Raw genomic sequence first — 17,919 nt, forward strand, 5'->3', positions numbered from 1 at the left:
TAGATTCTATGTAATGCCTAAAGAAATTTAGAACCTATCAACATTTGCTCACTCTGGAAGGCAACTAGCACAGGAGACAAAAAATAATAGTTTGCTGGCTGAAGTTGTTTTTTAGAAATACTATGACAGAATACTTTACATTACTGTGTGATCTTTTTTAAGTTACCTGGGAGCAGTTACATGATATCTCCTCTGTCTCCATATTAACACTTTCATAAGCTTCAAAATCATTAGAGTAATCTACAGGTGGACCAAGGTGTAACTGTGTTCCTTTCTCCGTTTTAATGTGGACTGAAGACTGTAATGAAATGCAAGTATTATTTATAGCAGAACTTAAGATATCTATATACATAACCTGATGTTAAAATGGTACAGCATTCACTTTATACTTCTGGTTGCAGGCTCGAGTCTCAGTGGCATGTCTGTCAGGCTTCATCAGTTCCTAGCTTACAGACATATATACTCTGGGGTCGGGACAGAAAAAAATACAAGTGTATCCAGCAGACAAGTGACATCAACACTGAAGTTGTGTTAAAAATGTACACTTCTGAAGCTTAAAATTTCAAAACAGAGAGAGATTAAGGGCAGAAAACGGCAATGTTTAAATATTTACTGACAATACCGTCTATATTTGAAGCACGAGCAAGTCAGACATTTTTAAGCCAATTATGCGATGCACTGTGGCACTTTGGGCACCAGGGCCTCACGTCAACAGGCGCCGAAGCTTATTCAGTGTCCAATTTGCTCTGTATGAGGCTGAATAAGCCATAGCTTCCAAGTAAATTAGGCCTATGCTGCATAATCTGGATAGGGTGCCTAAGCAACTCTCCATACTACAGGTGCCTATTTGAATGGACACTTCAGGGGAGGGCCACAAATTGAGCTAAAGTTTTCCTCTTTTTCTTCTGGGTGGCATCTCTTAATACGACCACCCTTCATGTATACTGCCAAAATCCAAATCTGTCAAAGGAGTCATTGTGCCCCTCAAAAAATGTTGGCGCTTTAAAGGCAATTGACAGTACCCAACATTCCAGATCAAAATTCCAGTCCTCGAGGTACTCTCAGTGCCTCAGGCACCAAGTATCTGGTGTGCCGCACATTATTTAAGTGAGCTGACCTTCTATTATCTACTTTGTATACGTTCAAAGGGCAACTAAAAAATTGGAATTTGCTTAATGCTCCTTAGTATTGCAAAAATAACTCTGAATTATCCCTTGACATCCCAGCTAAAATTCCCTTAAATAGCATGCTCTTTTATGTACTTCACAATTTGGTTTCATGAAAATCCATAACTGAGAACTTACAATAGCTGATTCTAGATAACAGCAATACAATCATTTCTGAAAAATTTGTAACTGACTAATTTTAGATTAAAAGTCATGAAGAGGAAACAGTACCAAAAAATAACTGAAATTATTGAGCTGATCTTAAGTGAATTGAAAGCTTAGCAAAATCTAACATTGCAGTTATACTATAACTACTGTACTCAGATCACTTCACAAATGGCAGTATCTTATTTATATTGTCTGTCAGTCAGGGAGAGCTCTGGGACATTAAATTTGAAATGCATTGAGCACAGGGGGAGTGCTCACTGTCTCAAAAATGTAATTAAGTTCTGCTTAAGCTTGTGAAGTGCCCAAGAGGCTCAACTGCACCCGCCGCCCCCCAAAAGCACTTTTAAAATTTAGCTTGACATTATTCATCAAACCAAAGCAGTGTGAGATAGCCTCTTCGGAGGCTGGGGGGGGGGGGGGGGGGGGGGGGGAGATGGGGATGGCACACTGCTCTCCTCCACAGTCAGAACAGGACTTGACTCTGGAATTATACTGTCAGGTTTACATTGCTACAAAGTGAAACATCTGCAATGCAGAAGTGGCAGGCAGACTGTGCCCTTGAAAAGTTACCCTACATAACAAAGATTTCATACAGTTTCTACTGCAGTTTATCACGGTTGTCTTTACCTGCACCCAACCCTTACGCTGAACTTTGCCTGGTGCAGTTTGCGTTCTACGTTTTAGTCCGTCTAATTCTTGTAGCGCTTCAGCGTGCAAAGTTGATCTTGAAGCAGAATCTGAAATTAATTTTGTATACATAATTTTAATGTATGGGCTTAACGTGAATAAAATTTTGTTTACAGTACTTTACTTCTTAAAATGTGAAACCAGCAATTTAACAGGACACTAAAAATAAAAAGGTGCATAAGAATGTGGATGGTGACTTTTTAAAAATATGAATTAAATGGTATTTCCCCCTGCCGCCCCCCCCCCCCACCCCACGAGATTCCCAAAGGTTTGTAATGGATTTTTAAATATGTAAAAATAGCATTAAAAGCTGAAAGGAGCTGATCACCTCATTCACTCGAAGGGCCGAATGGTCTATTCCTGCTCCTATTTCTTATGTTCTTATGAATGAATTCAACGTGCAGTCGTAAGAAAGGGGTGGGAATAGGGTATAGGAAACGGCAGGTTAGACAGCAAGACATCCATGCGGCTACTCGTCACAAGTTTCAGCTAACCCACACCCTTGTGCTCTCCTGCACTCATCACCTTCCTCCTTCCGAAGCTACACTGGCTTCTTGTGCCCCAGGAAAGCAAGTTCAAAATCCTTGCCAATTTTAATCTCGCCAAAGCTTTACTCTAGCCTATTCTAGCAATCTCTTCCAGTTACATAGCCCAGCTTCCACCTCAGTTCCTCGTATTCTGGGTTACTGATAGTTGCCAATCCCTCCACTCCACTATCCGAAGCTACATTTCCAGTCAACATGCTCTTGCTATCTAGAATGCTCTTCCAAAACCACTTTGCCTTGCTGTCATTCTTCCGGCTTTCAAAAGCTTCTTAAAAACCTGACAGGGACTCTGACCACCCACTTAAATGCCCTCACTTCCTGCTTGATGCCCACTTCTTTCCCTATTTAAACTCCCTTACCTCCTGCAGAATGTCCACCTCTTTCCCCAGTAAGATTCCAGCTGTTCAGTTATGAGTGGCACTTAGAGTGTAAGTTACTGCTCTGTCTCAGTACATCCCACCTCATTACAACTTTGAAACAGAATGGACAGATTTGATTGTGAAGACAAAGGTCAGTGATTATGACAATTTTGTGAAAAAAAATTGCAAGTTGAAATGAGAGATTATAGATTTTTTTTTAATGTCAGAAATCCTCCAGAATAAAGATCATTTTACAGCCTTATTACAGAATATTTTTCTTTAATTAGCATACAAAGTTATGTTTCATCTGGACAATTCAACTTCTTGTTTTGAATGTACAGCACAAATATGGGCACTCCAGAAAGTAAAAAAGTGCACCAAGAGATAGTCAATACTGGGATAATGAACAGTTAGCAACTTAAATCATATTTTGAGCTTTTATTGGTCATCATTTACAGTTGTTTGGAAAATTTAGAAATCCCTCAGTATTACTTGGCCACAATTTAGCTGCACTATTCACAGAAAAGAAAAACATTTGCCTTCGACTAAAGCATCTCTATTAATGGCAATAAATAATGGTCTATTCTATCCTGCATAACTCAGAAGACAATAATGATAGAAACATAGCAGATAGGAGCAGGAGTAGGCCATTCGGCCCCTCGAGCCTGCTCCGCCATTCAATGAGATCATGGCTGATCATCCAAATTCAGTACCCTGTCCCTGCTTTCTCCCCATGTCCCTTGATCCCCTTAGCCTTAAGAAATATATCTAACTCCTTCTTGAATATATTTAATGAACTGGCCTCAGTTGTCTTCTGTGGTAGAGAATTCCACAGGTTCACCACTCTCTGGGTGAAGAAATTCCTCCTCATCTCAGTTCTAAATGGCTTACCCCTTATCCTTAGACTGTGACCCCTGGTTCTGGACTCCCCTGCCATCAGGAACAGCCTTCCTGCATCTAGTCTGTCTAGTCCTGTTAGAATTTTATAAGTTTCAATGAGATCCCCTCTCATTCTTCTAAACTCTAGCGAATTTAAGCCTAATCGACCCAATCTCTCTTCATACGTCATTCCTGCCATCCCAGGTATCAGTCTGGTGAATCTTCGCTGCACTCCCTCCATGGTAAGAACATCTTTCGTCAGATAAGGCGACCAAAACTGCACACAATACTCAAGGTGTGGTCTCACCAAGGCCCTGTACAACTGCAGCAAGACATCCTTGCTCCTGTACTCGAATCCTCTCGCTGTGAAGGCCAGCATACCATTTGACTTCTTAACCGCCTGCTGCACCTGCATGCTTACCTTCAGCGACTGGTGCACAAGGACACCCAGGTCTCGTTGCACTTCCCCTTCTCCCAATCTATTGCCGTTCAGATAATAATCTGCTTTCCTGTTTTTGCCACCGAAGTGGATAACCTCGCATTTATCCACATTATACTGCATCTACCATGCATCTGCCCAATCGCCCAACTTGTCCAAATCGTACTGGAGTTTCTCTGTATCCTCCTCACAGCACACGCCCAACCAGCTTTGTGTCGTCTGCAAACATGGAGATATTACATCTAGTTCCCTTGTCTAGATCATTAATATATATTGTAAATAACTGGGGTCCTAGCACTGATCCCTGCGGTACCCCACTAGTCACTGCCTGCCACTCGGAAAAAGACCCGTTTATTCCAACTCTTTGCTTCCTGTCTGCCAACCAGTTTTCTATCCAAGTCAGTACCTTACCCCCAATCCCATGTGCTTTAACTTTGCATGCTAATCTCTTATGTGGGACCTTATCGAAAGCCTTCTGAAAGTCCAAATACACATCCACTGGTTCTCCCTTATCTATTCTACCAGTTACATTCTCAAAAAATTCCAGTAGATTAGTCAAGCATGATTTAGCTTTTGTAAATCCATGTTGACTTTGTCCGATCCTATCACTGTTTTCCAAGTGCTCTGCTATTACATCTTTTATAATGGACTCTAGCATTTTCCCCACTACCGATGTCAGGCTTACTGGTCTATAATTCCCCGTTTTTTCTCTACCACCTTTTTTTAAATAGTGGGGTTACATTAGCTACCCTCCAATCCATGGGAACTGTTCGAGTCTATAGAATTTTGGAAGATGACCAGCAAATCATCTATTATTTCTAGGGCCGCTTCCTTAAGTACCCTAGGATGTAGATTATCAGGCCCTGGGGATTTATCGGCCTTCAATCCCGTCAATTTCCCAAATACCACTTCCCTATAAATACTGATTTCATTCAGTTCCTCCCTCTCATTAGACCCTATGTTCCCCGACATCTCTGGGAGTTTATTTGTGTCCTCCTTTGTGAAGACAGAACCAAAGTATGTATTTAATTGGTCTGCCATGTCTTTGTTCCCCATTATAAATTCCCCTGATTCTGACTGCAAGGGACCTACGCTTGACTTTACCAATCATTTTCTCTTCACATATCTATAGAAGCTTTTACAGTCAGTTTTTATGTTCCCTGAAAGCTTACTCTCATACTCTATTTCCCCCCTCTTAATTAATCCCTTTGTCCTCCTTTGCTGAATCCTAAACTGCTCCCAATCCTCAGGTTTGCTGCTTTTTCTGGCCAATTTATATGTCCTCTCCTTAGATCTTATGTTATCCCTAATTTCCCTTGTTAGCCAATGTTGAGTCACCTTTTTTGTTTTATTTTTATGCCGAACAGGGATGAACAAATTCTGTAGTTCATCCATGCGATCTTTAAATGTTTGCCATTGCCTATTCACCGTCAACCCTTTAAGTAACATTCCCCAATCCATCCTAGCTAAATCGCGCTTCACATCATCGTAGTTTCCTTTATTAAAATTCAGTACCCAAGTCTCTGAATCAACTACTTCACTCTCCATCTTAATGAGGAATTCTATCATATTATGATCGTTCTTCCCCAAGGGGCCTCGCCCAACAAGATTGCTAATTAATCCTCTCATTACATAATACCCAGTCTAAGATGGCCTGATCTCTAGTTGGTTCCTCGACATATTGGTCCAGGAAACCATCCCATATACACTCTAGGAATTCCTCTTCCACAGTATTGTTACTAATTTGGTTAGACCAATCTATATGTAGATTAAAGTCACCCATGATAACTGCTGTGCCCTTATTGCACGCATCTCTAATTTCCCGTTTAATGCCATCCCCAACCTCAGCATTACTGTTTGGGGGTCTGTATACAACTCTCACTACCGTTTTCTGCCCCTTGGTATTTCTCAGCTCTACCCATACAGATTCCACATCATCAGAGCTAATATCCTTCCTTATTATTGTGTTAAATCTCCTCTTTAACCAGCAATGCTACTCCAGCGCCTTTTCCTTTTTGCCTGTCCTTCCTGAATCTTGAATACCCCTGGATGTTGAATTCCCAACCTTGGTCACCCTGGAGCCATGTCTCCGTAATCCCAATTATATCATATCCGTTTACATCTATTTGCGCAGCTAATTCATCCACCTTATTACGAATGCTCCTCGCATTAAGACACAAAGGCCTAGAAATTGGGTTTTGGCTTAGCCAGGGCTTTAGCGCCGGAAGTTAGTGCCGGCGCTAAGTCCCCCTGCGCGCGCCAAAAATTCAGTAGCGCCGCGCCCAAACGGCTGCCGGCGCTACTGAAGGGTCTTAGCGCCTGGAAAAGGGCGCTAACTGCCATTTAGCGCCGCAATTCCGGCGCTGCGGCACCCGATGCGGTGCAGCAGGCTGGGGAAGTGCAGGCCTCCTCCTTCCGTTAAGGAGGAGCTGCCTGCACCCGGCCGCGGCCCGCGCAAATCTGTTTAAAGATGAGCCCGGCACCTCGGACAAGTGCCGGGCTTGCATCTGTTCCGGGGGGGGGGGGCGGGGAGAAGTCCGGGGAGGGAGCTGCGGGCAGGCGGCCGGCGGGAAAGCGGCCGGCCGCCGCGGGGCCTTTAATGCGCCGGCGCAAACACGTGTTGGACTCTGTTGCCAGAGTCTTAGTTGCGGCTGCCACGGGCGAGGCGGCCGCAACTGAATTACGGCGCTGGGGCCCGTCGGCATGGCAACCGGGACGCTGCGCACACCGATGACGTCATCGGTGCCGGCGCAGCGCTACCGGTGCAACGCCGCTTTAGGGCCCCAGGGAATTTTTCAACTGGCCATAACTCTGGCGCTAGTCCCTCTAGCGCCTCAAAAGCGGCGCTAAGGCTAGTGAATTTCTAGGCCATAGCCTTCAGGCTTGTTTTTTTAACACTGTTAGTCCTTTTAGAATTATTGTTTACTGCGGCCATTTTTGATTTACACCCTTGATTTCTCCGACTTCCACTTTTGCTTTTCTCCTTACTGTCTTTTGTTTCTATCCTTGCTTCCCTTTCCTCTGTCTCCCTGCACAGGTTCCCAACCCCCTGCCATTTTAGTTTAAACCCTCCCCAACAGCACTAGCAAACACTCCCCCTAGGACATCAGTCCCAGTCCTGCCCAGGTGCAAACCATCCAGTTTGTACTGGTCCCACCTCCCCCAGAACCAGTTCCAATGTCCCAGGAATTTGAATCCCTCCCCCTTGCACCATTCTTCTAGCCACGTATTCATCTGAAATATCCTTCTATTTCTACTCTGACTAGCACGTGGCACTGGTAGCAATCCTGAGATTACTACCTTGGAGGTCCTATTTTTTAATTTACCTCCTAACTCCCTATATTCAGCTTTTAGGACCTCATCCCGTTTTTTACCTATATCGTTGGTACCTATATGCACCACAACAACTGGCTGTTCACCCTCCCCCTCCAGAAGGCCCTGCAGCCGCTCCGAGACATCTTTGACCCTTGCACCAGGGAGGCAACATACCATCCTAGAGTCTTGTTTGTGGCCGCAGAAACACCTATCTATTCCCCTTACAATAGAATCCTCCGTCACTATAGCTCTCCCGCTCTTTTTCCTCCCATCCTGTGCAGCAGAACCACCCATGGTGCCAGGAAGTTGGTTGCTGCTGCCTTCTACTGATAAGCCATCCTCCCCAACAATATCCAAAGCAGTATATCTGTGAGAGGGGGATGACCACAGGGGACCCCTGCACTACCTGCCTGGCGGTCACCCATTCCCTTCCTGCCTGTGCAGCCTTTACCTGCGGTGTGACCAACTGATTAAACTTGATATCCACAATGTCCTCAGCATCGGGAATGCTCCAGTATGTATCCATTTGCAGCTCCAACGCCGCAATGCGGTCTGCCAGTAGCTGCAGCTGGATACACTTCCTGCACACGTGGTCGTCAGGGACACAGGAAGTGTGCCTGATTTCCCATAGTGCAGGAGGAGCATGCCACGGGGCCGAGCTTTGCTGCCATGACTTATCCTTTAATTAATTTAAATTAAATCAATACCACCAATTATACTACAATTAAATGTTATACTCAAGGGCCCTTGTTTCCTAGCACTCCCCGCTGCACAACAGAGACCTTAGAAACTATAACCACAAAATTAAGACCTTCTAAACTTTATAAACTATGAACCTTAACTGTCAAACTATAGAGTAGTACAAGTTCTCACCCAATCCGCTGCTTCCTCCTGCCCACGTCACGTTTTGAATCGTGACGTGGCTCTGGAACGCCGCCGCCGGTCTGCGAGATTGGTAAGTCTCTGTAAAAAAGCCCGTGAAAGCGAGTTTAAATACTCACTGAACCTCCGCTCTCACCGCTCCCGACAATGGTCTCTGTAAAAAAGCCCGCGAAAGCGAGTTTAAATACTCACTGAACCTCCGCTCTCACCGCTCCCGACATTGGCCTGTGACAAAAAGCCCGCGAAAGTGAGTTTAAATACAAATGATGTCATCGCTGTAGATGAAAGGATATATTTTCTTCCCATGGGCAACAACAGCTTGTTCTGCTGTTATAGCCATTACTCACCAGCTGTCCGTACTGATCTTGAAGGTGCTTCAAATCTTGGTTGCTTCTTTAATTCAGAGTTGGCACCATTTACATAGATAGAAAACCCTTGTTCCAAACGCTCCAGTTGAATTTTTTTAGGATCTTTTGCCTTTAACCTTTTCAATATCCTAAATATAAAAAATAGCATTCTGGTTAATATTAATGTAACTAATTAACTTTTAATGATCACATCTTGCAAATCGCAAATAATACATTATATAGATTAGTACCAGAAATAATTATATTTTGAATACTTTTCACAAAACTGAAATGTAACCAAATGCTACAATGATTTTGTCCTGTAAAATCCCGATCCAATATTCACAAGTTTAGTAGACTTGTATGCCCCTTTTTTGTTCCTCCACTTGGATTACAAGCCAATACCTCAGTTATTTAATCTTATATTTTTCTAATTTAAAGCCATAATGAAGTTTGCATTTTTATTTAGAGAAAGTTCAATTTTCAAAGTAAATATAGCAATACTATAATACTTGTGCTTCTACCGTGGTTGACATGGGCCTTGACCGTGTCCATTCTATTTCCCGCACTTCTGCTCTCACCCCTTCCCCTCCCTCCCAGAACCACGATAGGGTTCCCATTGTCCTCACCTTTCACCCCACCAGCCATTCAACAGGTCACCCTCCACCATTTCTGCCACCTCCAGCGTAATCCCACCACCAAACACATCTTCCCCCCTCCTTTCAGCACTCTGAAGGGACTGCTCCCTCCACGACATGCTGGTCCATTCCTCAAACATCCCCAACACCCCTTCCCACGGCACCTTCCCGTGCAAGCGCAGGAGATGCAACACCTGTCCTTTTACCTCCTCCTTTCTCATTGTCCACGGCCCCAAACACTCCTTCCAGGTGAAACAGTGATTTATTTGTACTTCTTGCAATTTAGTAAACTGTATTAGCTGCTCACTATACAGTCTCCTCTACATTGGGGAGACCAAACACAGATTGGGTGACCACTTTGTGGAATACCTCCATTCAGTCCGTAAACGTGACTGAGCTTCTGGTCACCTGTCACTTTAATTCTCCGCTTCACTCCCACTCTGACCTCTCCATCCTCGGCCTCTTGCACTGTTCCAATGAAGCTCAACGCAAGCTCGAGGAACAGCACCTCATCTTTCGACTAGGCACTTTACAGCCTTCTGGACCCAACATAGAGTTCAACAATTGTAGACCATAACCTCTGCCAGTATTTCTTTTTCACATGGCAGCTGTTGATGATTCTGCCATTCCCATTTACACCTCATCTAGACTCATCTTTTGTTTCTTAACTTGTCCCATTACCATCTCCTTTTGCCTTGCACCATCATCCCATTTGTCTTTTAATCTCTCCCATCTTCCATCCTATCACAGACCTTCCCTTTTGTTCTTTCCTCCCCTTCCCCCTTTCCCTGCCAATGCACTTGCTTAAAAATCTGTTACATCTCTAACGTTTTCCAGTTCTGACGAAGGGTCATCGACCTGAAACGTTAACTCTGTTTCTCTCTCCACAGGGGCTGCCTGACCTGCTGAGTATTTCCAGCATTTTCTGTTTTTATTTCAGATTGCCAGCATCCGCAGTATTTTGCTTTTGTATATGAAAAGTCTGTTTCTATGCAAATTAGGTATGGTCAGCATGTGTCATTCAAATCTCTTTTCTTCTCAGCAGAATGAATATTACTGCCCAGTTTTATAGAGAGACTTTTATTTGGGACTTGAGCAAAAGAAACTTTGCTATAATTTACGAGTTTAATAAGTTATCCAACTAGCATAATGAATAATCCTATACCCTTCCGGTTCGTGCAGTGTGCGCTGACTCTCGGCATGCATTCAAAAGAGAGCTGGACCGGTTCTTGGCTGGGGCAGAGATCACATCTTAGAAAAGGTAAGTGATTTACCCAACAACTAAAGCATGGTCAACGTGCTCTACTGGTCTGGGTTTAACCGCCTGAGGGGTCGGAGAGGAATTTTCCGGGTAATTTTCCCTATTTGGCCCTTGTTTCTTTTCCTGTTTCTATTGCCTCTCCCAGGAGATTACATAGCTGCTGGGGTTAGGAAGCTCCAAGCATCATGAATGTGGGGAGGCTTAATGGACGAGCTGCTCTCTTCCTCCTCATCATTATTGTACGTTCAGATGCTGCACAAGGATCACTGATACTGTACTATTAGAAATATGGAAATGTTTCTACAAACATTGACCCCCCAAAATTATTTTAGTATGTGCATTTTACAGAATTTAAGAGGGAAAAACTGTATACTAGTCTATTTAAGTAGATTATATAAAACATAAGGTGGATAAGTGGCAGTCAGGTACAAGGTGATAAATCCAATTGAACAATTCTGATGTAACCACATGAACAAATCAGAAGAGACGGAATTACAGTCTTAAACTCACTATTAGCTATTTCTAATTATACAGCACAGATTTGTAAACTTTGTTCTTCAATAAGTGGCAATAGTAAAAGCTGATAGAACCTTAAGATGCAAGCATCACACAACAGGTACTGCTAGTTTTTACAGCAGGTGGCTGTTGGCAAAAGTGCTCAATACTTACAGAAAATAAAATAATGGAAACTGAGTGGGAGAGGCGTTCATATCTGGAACCTACTGCAACTGTGGAGATAACAGTGTATATTTCTGCTGACTGGGGGGGGGGGGGGGGGGGGAAACTCGTGTGCAGGATAAACACCAGCACAGGCTAGCTGGGCTGCATGTTCTGTTTCTGTGCTGCATATTCTGTTTCTGTGCTGTATATTCTATGTCGGAGGTGCCGTCTTTTGGATGGGATGTTAAACCAAGGTCCCGTCTGCTCTCTCAGGCGAACGTAATAGATCCCATGGCACTATTTCGAAGAAGAGCAGGGGAGTTATCCCCGGTGTCCTGGCCAATATTTATCCCTCAACCAACATAACAAAAACAGATTATCTGGTCGTTATCACATTGCTGTTTGTGGGACCTTGCTGTGCGCAAATTGGCTGCTGCGTTTCCCACATTACAACAGTGACTCCACTTCAAATAGTACTTCGTTGGCTGTAAAGCACTTCGAGATGTCCGGTGGTCGTGAAAGGCGCTATATAAATGCAAGTCTTTCTTTCTTTTTTACTTTTTAATTCTATAATTGGAATAAACGGGTCTTTTTCCCCGAGTGGCAGGCAGTGACTAGTGGGGTACCACAGGGATCGGTGCTAGGACCCCAGCTATTCACAATATATATTAATGATCTAGGTGAGGGAACTAGATGTAATATCTCCAAGTTTGCAGACAACACAAAGCTGGGTGGGCGTGTGTGCTGTGAGGAGGATGCCGAGAAACTCCAGTATGATTTGGACAGGTTGGGTGATTGGGCAGATGCATTATAATGTGGATAAATGCGAGGTTATCCACTTTGGTGGCAAAAACAGGAAGACAGATTATTATCTGAATGGCAATAGATTGGGAGAAGGGGAAGTGCAACGAGACCTGGGTGTCATTGTGCACCAGTCGCTGAAGGTAAGCATGCAGGTGCAGAAGGCGGTTAAGAAGGCAAATGGTATGTTGGTCTTCATAGCGAGAGGATTCGAGTACAGGAGCAAGGATGTCTTGCTGCAGTTGTACAGGGCCTTGGTGAGACCACACCTTGAGTATTGTGTGCAGTTTTGGTTGCCTTATCTGAGGAAGGATGTTCTTGCCATGGAGAGAGTGCAGCGATCATTCACCAGACTGATACCTGGGATGCCAGGAGTGACGTATGAAGAGAGATTGGGTCGATTAGGCTTATATTCGCTAGAGTTTAGAAGAATGAGAGGGGATCTCATTGAAACTTATAAAATTCTAACAGGACTAGACAGACAAGATGCAGGAAGGATGTTCCCGATGGCGGGGAGTCCAGAACCAGGGGTCACCGTCTAAGGATAAGAGGTAAGCCATTTAGGACTGAGATGAAGAGGAATTTCTTCACCCAGAGAGTGGTGAACCTGTGAAATTCTCTACCACAGAAGGCAGTTGAGGCCAACTTATTAAATATATTCAAGAAGAAGTTAGATATATTTCTTAAGGCTAAAGGGATCAAGGGATATGGGGAGAAAGCAGGGGCAGGGTACTGAATTTGGATGATCAGCCATGATCTCACTGAATGGCGGAACAGGCTCGAGCGGCCGAATGGCCTACTCCTGCTCCTATCCTATGTTTCTATAAATCCTGCATGACAGGACAATATATGCAGAGTCAGAGGCAACAAAAGGCGGCAAATCAATAGGACTGGCTGAGCAGGAATAGGATTAAACTTTACTCAGTTCCTAGTAGGCACAGGTCCAAAGCAGAAAACTGCCCACAATTTATGACATTTTGACTCAGAGAAACCCATAGGGTAACCAGTGTAGGAATGGTGCAGTCGGGGCTGCAGGTGTGCAGGAAACTTTATTTTTTTTACCTAAGCTAAAAATGCTCAAATCTGACGCTAGGCAAAAAAGAATTTAATTCCAATGACACAGGTCAGAGTGGAAATAGGATGGGAAAGATAAAGTGGTGAGCCACAGCTAGCTCGGAATCACAGGTCACAGCTTTGCCAAACAGACCTTCAGGAGAAAATTGGTGAAACATGTTATACATATAAAAAGTGCTTTGATAACAGCTAATTTATTCAACATTTTCATGACTAAAATTAAACCTTTAGGGCTGCTGCAGGATATCTACATGACAGTCAACAAATACATGAATCGAATTTTCATTTTTACTCTTGCCCTTCTCCCCAAAGTAGAGAAATATTCCATTAATTATCAAGGTAAGGAATAAACCATATGGGACACCCAGTGCCAGCATCACGCACAAATGGTTAGATGCAGAGTTAAACTTCCTCTACTCTGTCCCAAGGACATGCCAATGGATATATATATATATATATGAGAGTGAGATTACAAATTGTGTGCGCGGGTAACATCAGAGTTTAATTGCTCGTTAGTGAGGGAAGTTTGCAGATCAGAAGATTGCTGCAAATTTCAGGCTGCAAGGTCAGGGCCCAAAATGAAATGCCTGGCTTTTTCTTTTTCATGTGATTCCTAAGGTCAAAGGGTATAGACGTTTTGAGAAAAGATTTGGTTTTTCTTTGCTACAGTTAAGTGAGTGAATCAAAGTGTGACTCAAGGGACAGGAAAGGTGCACTATTGTACAATTTTTTGGTAGAGATACATTTTGAAAGCATAAAAGCTGAAAGTATCAACAGAAAATACTGGAAATCACTCAACAGGTCAGGCAGCATCTGTGAAGTGAGAAACAGAGTTAATGTTTATGGTTTAAGGACATCGACCTGAAACGTTAGCATCTGTGGAGAGAGAAACAGAGTGGAGTGATTTTCAGTATTTTCTGTTTTTATTTCAGATTTCCAATATCCGTAGTATTTTGCTTTAGTTTCTGAAAGTATCAACCCTTAAATGATTACTCAGGAATAGTGAAATATATTATAGAAATATAATAGGTTATTAGTATAGTAAATAATTTGGTCATACATGTGTAAAGCAGAGTATTCAGGCTGCCTGAATGCTACACTTAAAATTGACTGTGGGACTGTCTCACATTACAAAAATTACAACACTAAATAGTTTTTCCCTCCCTTGTACTTACAATAGGCAGAACCAATAGTGCCACATTTAAAACCAACACAGCCAAATGTCATCAAGAAGACGTGTTGCAAGAAATTATTGCGGAACAGAATTATTTCAGAAAATGCAGCAAGTTATGATCGATTAGCATTTATAATGAACTGAGAAATGGGGGATAGCACCGTGATTAAGGACATAACATCAACTTCACTACTAAAGTTTAGCTTGTCTATTAAAAAAAGGGCATGACCTCAGAGAAAATGGCTTATCTTCAGCATTCAACAATTTAATTTTACATATCTAATGCACTCATACATACCCAAATGCACCTCAAGGGAAAAAAAAAGGTCAGGTTGAAAAACACTCACATTACCTGTTCCTGCATTGAAGTAGTATCAAATACTGATCATGCTTTTCATGAAAGTCCATTAAAACATTTTGGTCAGCTTTGTTCGCACTAAATGCCTACAAAATAAATAAGACGGGTTGGTAATACATTTTCTTCTGTTCTTAAAAATATATATTTCTGAAGCATTGTACATTTTGATCAAATGCTGCCTGGTGAGGAGCACATTAATAAATTAAGCTTTATTGATATGATGATTGTACTTGTAAAGGGATTCAACTGTATTGGCAAAGCAAGGTGTCCTAGTATTTTCTTTCGTTGATGTAATGGCCAGAATGTGTGTAGATGGGTGCCTCTACAACATATGTCTAGTATAAACCAAGTGGTTAAGCCAAAAGGATTTGGCACTTCCTTTTAATTGTTTTAATTCTAAGTAATTGCTCAAACAATCCTGGAATCATGCTCAAGTTTTCAACAACAACTTGTCCTCTCTGTAGCTACAGAGAGGACAAGACAGGATAATGCACCATGGTTACAGTCACAGAGGATATCATTTGTGACTTTGGCAAGCCCATTGCAGTGCTGTGGCTGGGATGGAAACCCGATTGCAGAGATCCAAACAGGGATTTGTGGGAATGGATTTGGGAGATGACAACACATTCAAGGTCTTGAGAGGAAAGGGAAATTGGAGATGGGGTGTTATTTTGTAAGAAGGGGGTCAAGGGCAACGTTCCCGCTAAGTTGCGCGAAATTTGAAATGGGCTGCGCAGCCCATTAAAGAGACCGCGCACCTCAAAAAAATTAGGGGGAACATTGGTCAAGGGTAGGTGTTTTTTGAGGAGATGGGTGATAATTGCACTTTTGAAAGGGAGGGAGATAGGGGTGAGGAGACAGAACAATTTACAATGTCAGCTAGCATGGGGGCCAGGAAGGAAAGTTTGGTGGTCAGCAGTTTAGTGGGAATGGGGTCAAGGGAGCAGGAAGTGGGTCTCATGGATGAGATGAACTCAGAGAGGGCATTAGGGGTGAATGGAAATAAACTGGTGAGAGAGATGTAGGTTCAGGGCTAGGGCAGGTGGGAGCTTGAGAGGGAAAGTTTGTTCGCTGGCCTAGAGGAAGGGATGCAAGCAGCAGAGGCAGGTGAACAGATGGTCTCAATCTTTATAGAAAAGTCCATGAGCTCCTAGAACTTGTTCTTAGGGTTGAGAATGGAGGGGGGCAGGGGAGAGGGGTTTAAGGAGATGATTAACAGTGGAGGCAAGAAGTTGGGGTGCTTTTCACAGAGGAGGGCAAGGCCCAATAGCGCTTGATGTGGTCCAGCCAGATCTGCAGATGGATGGCTAAACCAGTTATGTGCCACATAGTGTAATTTACATAAAAAGTAAGAGGCACATGCAAGATGTTTACAGCATTCAGGAAGAACACTTAATATTGTTTGGGTTGGATAGAAGGTACAATAGAAAATAAAATGAGATATTTTGCTTTAAAATAAGTTATATGGACAATCAAGAGCAGAGCCAGCAGGGTTCAAACTAAACCAATGATGTGTCTATGTAGAAGTACTGTATATATGGGTGTTGAGGTTAATTACACAGAAACATGCATAATTCACATAGTACAGGAGTTTTAAAAGATATTCACAGAGCCTGTATACAAGGTAGACAATCCTGCTATACTTTCACAATCTGGCGTTTGAATCTTTTACAAGCCTACAGTAGATTTAAATATGATTTAGAAGTACCAGTTGGTACACAAACCTTCACACATGTTCAAAATGTCAGATGCTGACAGAAACACTTGACAAAATGCCAACTGGCAATGTCATCTGAAAGAATCTGGAAACTCCTTACATGATAAACACAAAATAAGATGTATCCTCCTCCCATTTTGAAAGTGATAATGCAAAATACTGAAAAGGCAATTCAGGTCATTCAAAAATGCAAGCTCTGATACGTGCTCAAGATAATATTGCTATTGGATCAAGGAACATTATACCGCAATAACTAATGATCATGTTTCTAGGAATAAAGCTAGGTTTGTGTGTGCATTTTGCCCATTTGAGGTTAACATGCAGATTTATGCCCTAGAATGTGTTCTATGACTACGAAGGAAAAAAAAATCAATTTATCTGCAAAATAAACCAAAACTGGAATTTTACAGTGATGCTTACGTCAAAGGCAAACGTATACCAATAGTGCTCTCTTATCTTTATTATAAAAGTGTGAAATATTGCACAATTACAGGAACGTACTCAGTAAAGAACCACCACGCAGATCGAAGATTGCAATAAGGTTAATTACACAGAAACATACATAATTCACAGTTTTAAAAAGCTATTCACAGAGCATGTACCTAAGGAAGACAGTGTTGCTATCCTTACATAATTTGGCGATAGGCTGTCCATCAATATCTACTATAAGCCCACTGACTCTCACAGCTACCTTGATTACTCTTCATCCCACCCCGCTTCCTGTAAGGACTCTATTCCATTCTCCCATTTCTCCAACTCATCTGTGCTTCTGATATGTCTTCCATTTTTCTGAACCGAGGATTCCCCTCTACTGTGGTTGACAGGGCCCGCACTTCTACCCTCACTCCTTCCCCTGCCTCTCAGAACCACAATAGGGTCGCCCTTGCCACCAGCCTCCACACTCAACAAATCATCCTCTGCCATTTCCACCACCGCCAGCCTGATGCTACCACCAAATACATCTTTCTCTCCCCTTTCAGCATTCCGAAGTGACCGCTCCCTCCATGACACCCTGGTCTACTCTTCCATCATCCCAATGCCTGCTCCCCTTCCCCGGCACCTTCCTATGTAAGCACAAGAGATGCAATACCTGCCCTTTCACCTGTCCCAGGCCCCAAACACTCCTCCTAGGTGAAACAGCAATACTTGTATTTCTTTCAATTTGGTATACTGTATTCGTTGCTCACGATCTCCGCTATAATGGGGAGACCAATGATTGCTTTGCTGAACACCTCGGTTCAGTCCGCAAGCGTGACCCTGAGGTTCTGGTCACTTGCCATTTTAATTCTCCATCCTACTCTGGCCTCCTACATTGTTCCAATGAAGCTCAACGCAAGCTCAAGGAACAGCACCTCACCTTTCGATGAGGCACTTTACAACCTTCCAGCCTCAACATTGTGTTCAACAGCTTCAGATCATAATCACAGTTTTCTCAGATAGCAGGTCCTT

General features: G+C 42.9%; 1 protein-coding gene across 2 annotated transcripts in view; it reads right to left on the reverse strand.

Annotated features, from left to right (window-relative positions):
- Positions 1-17,919, reverse strand: part of katnip (katanin interacting protein) — a 144,009-nt gene that overhangs the window by 119,517 nt on the left and 6,573 nt on the right. For both annotated transcript variants that reach the window (XM_086000481.1, XM_086000480.1), the window contains exons 3-6: positions 14,748-14,839; positions 8,788-8,936; positions 1,962-2,071; positions 167-298 (exon numbers count right to left, since the gene is read on the reverse strand). In XM_086000481.1, the coding sequence (XP_085856607.1) occupies positions 167-298; positions 1,962-2,071; positions 8,788-8,936; positions 14,748-14,839 (483 nt within the window). The remainder of the gene's footprint in view (positions 1-166; positions 299-1,961; positions 2,072-8,787; positions 8,937-14,747; positions 14,840-17,919) is intronic.

Source organism: Somniosus microcephalus, chromosome 11, assembly GCF_052327205.1.
Source record: "Somniosus microcephalus isolate GS21.2 chromosome 11, FLI_Smic_1.0, whole genome shotgun sequence".
Lineage (NCBI taxonomy): Eukaryota > Metazoa > Chordata > Chondrichthyes > Squaliformes > Somniosidae > Somniosus > Somniosus microcephalus.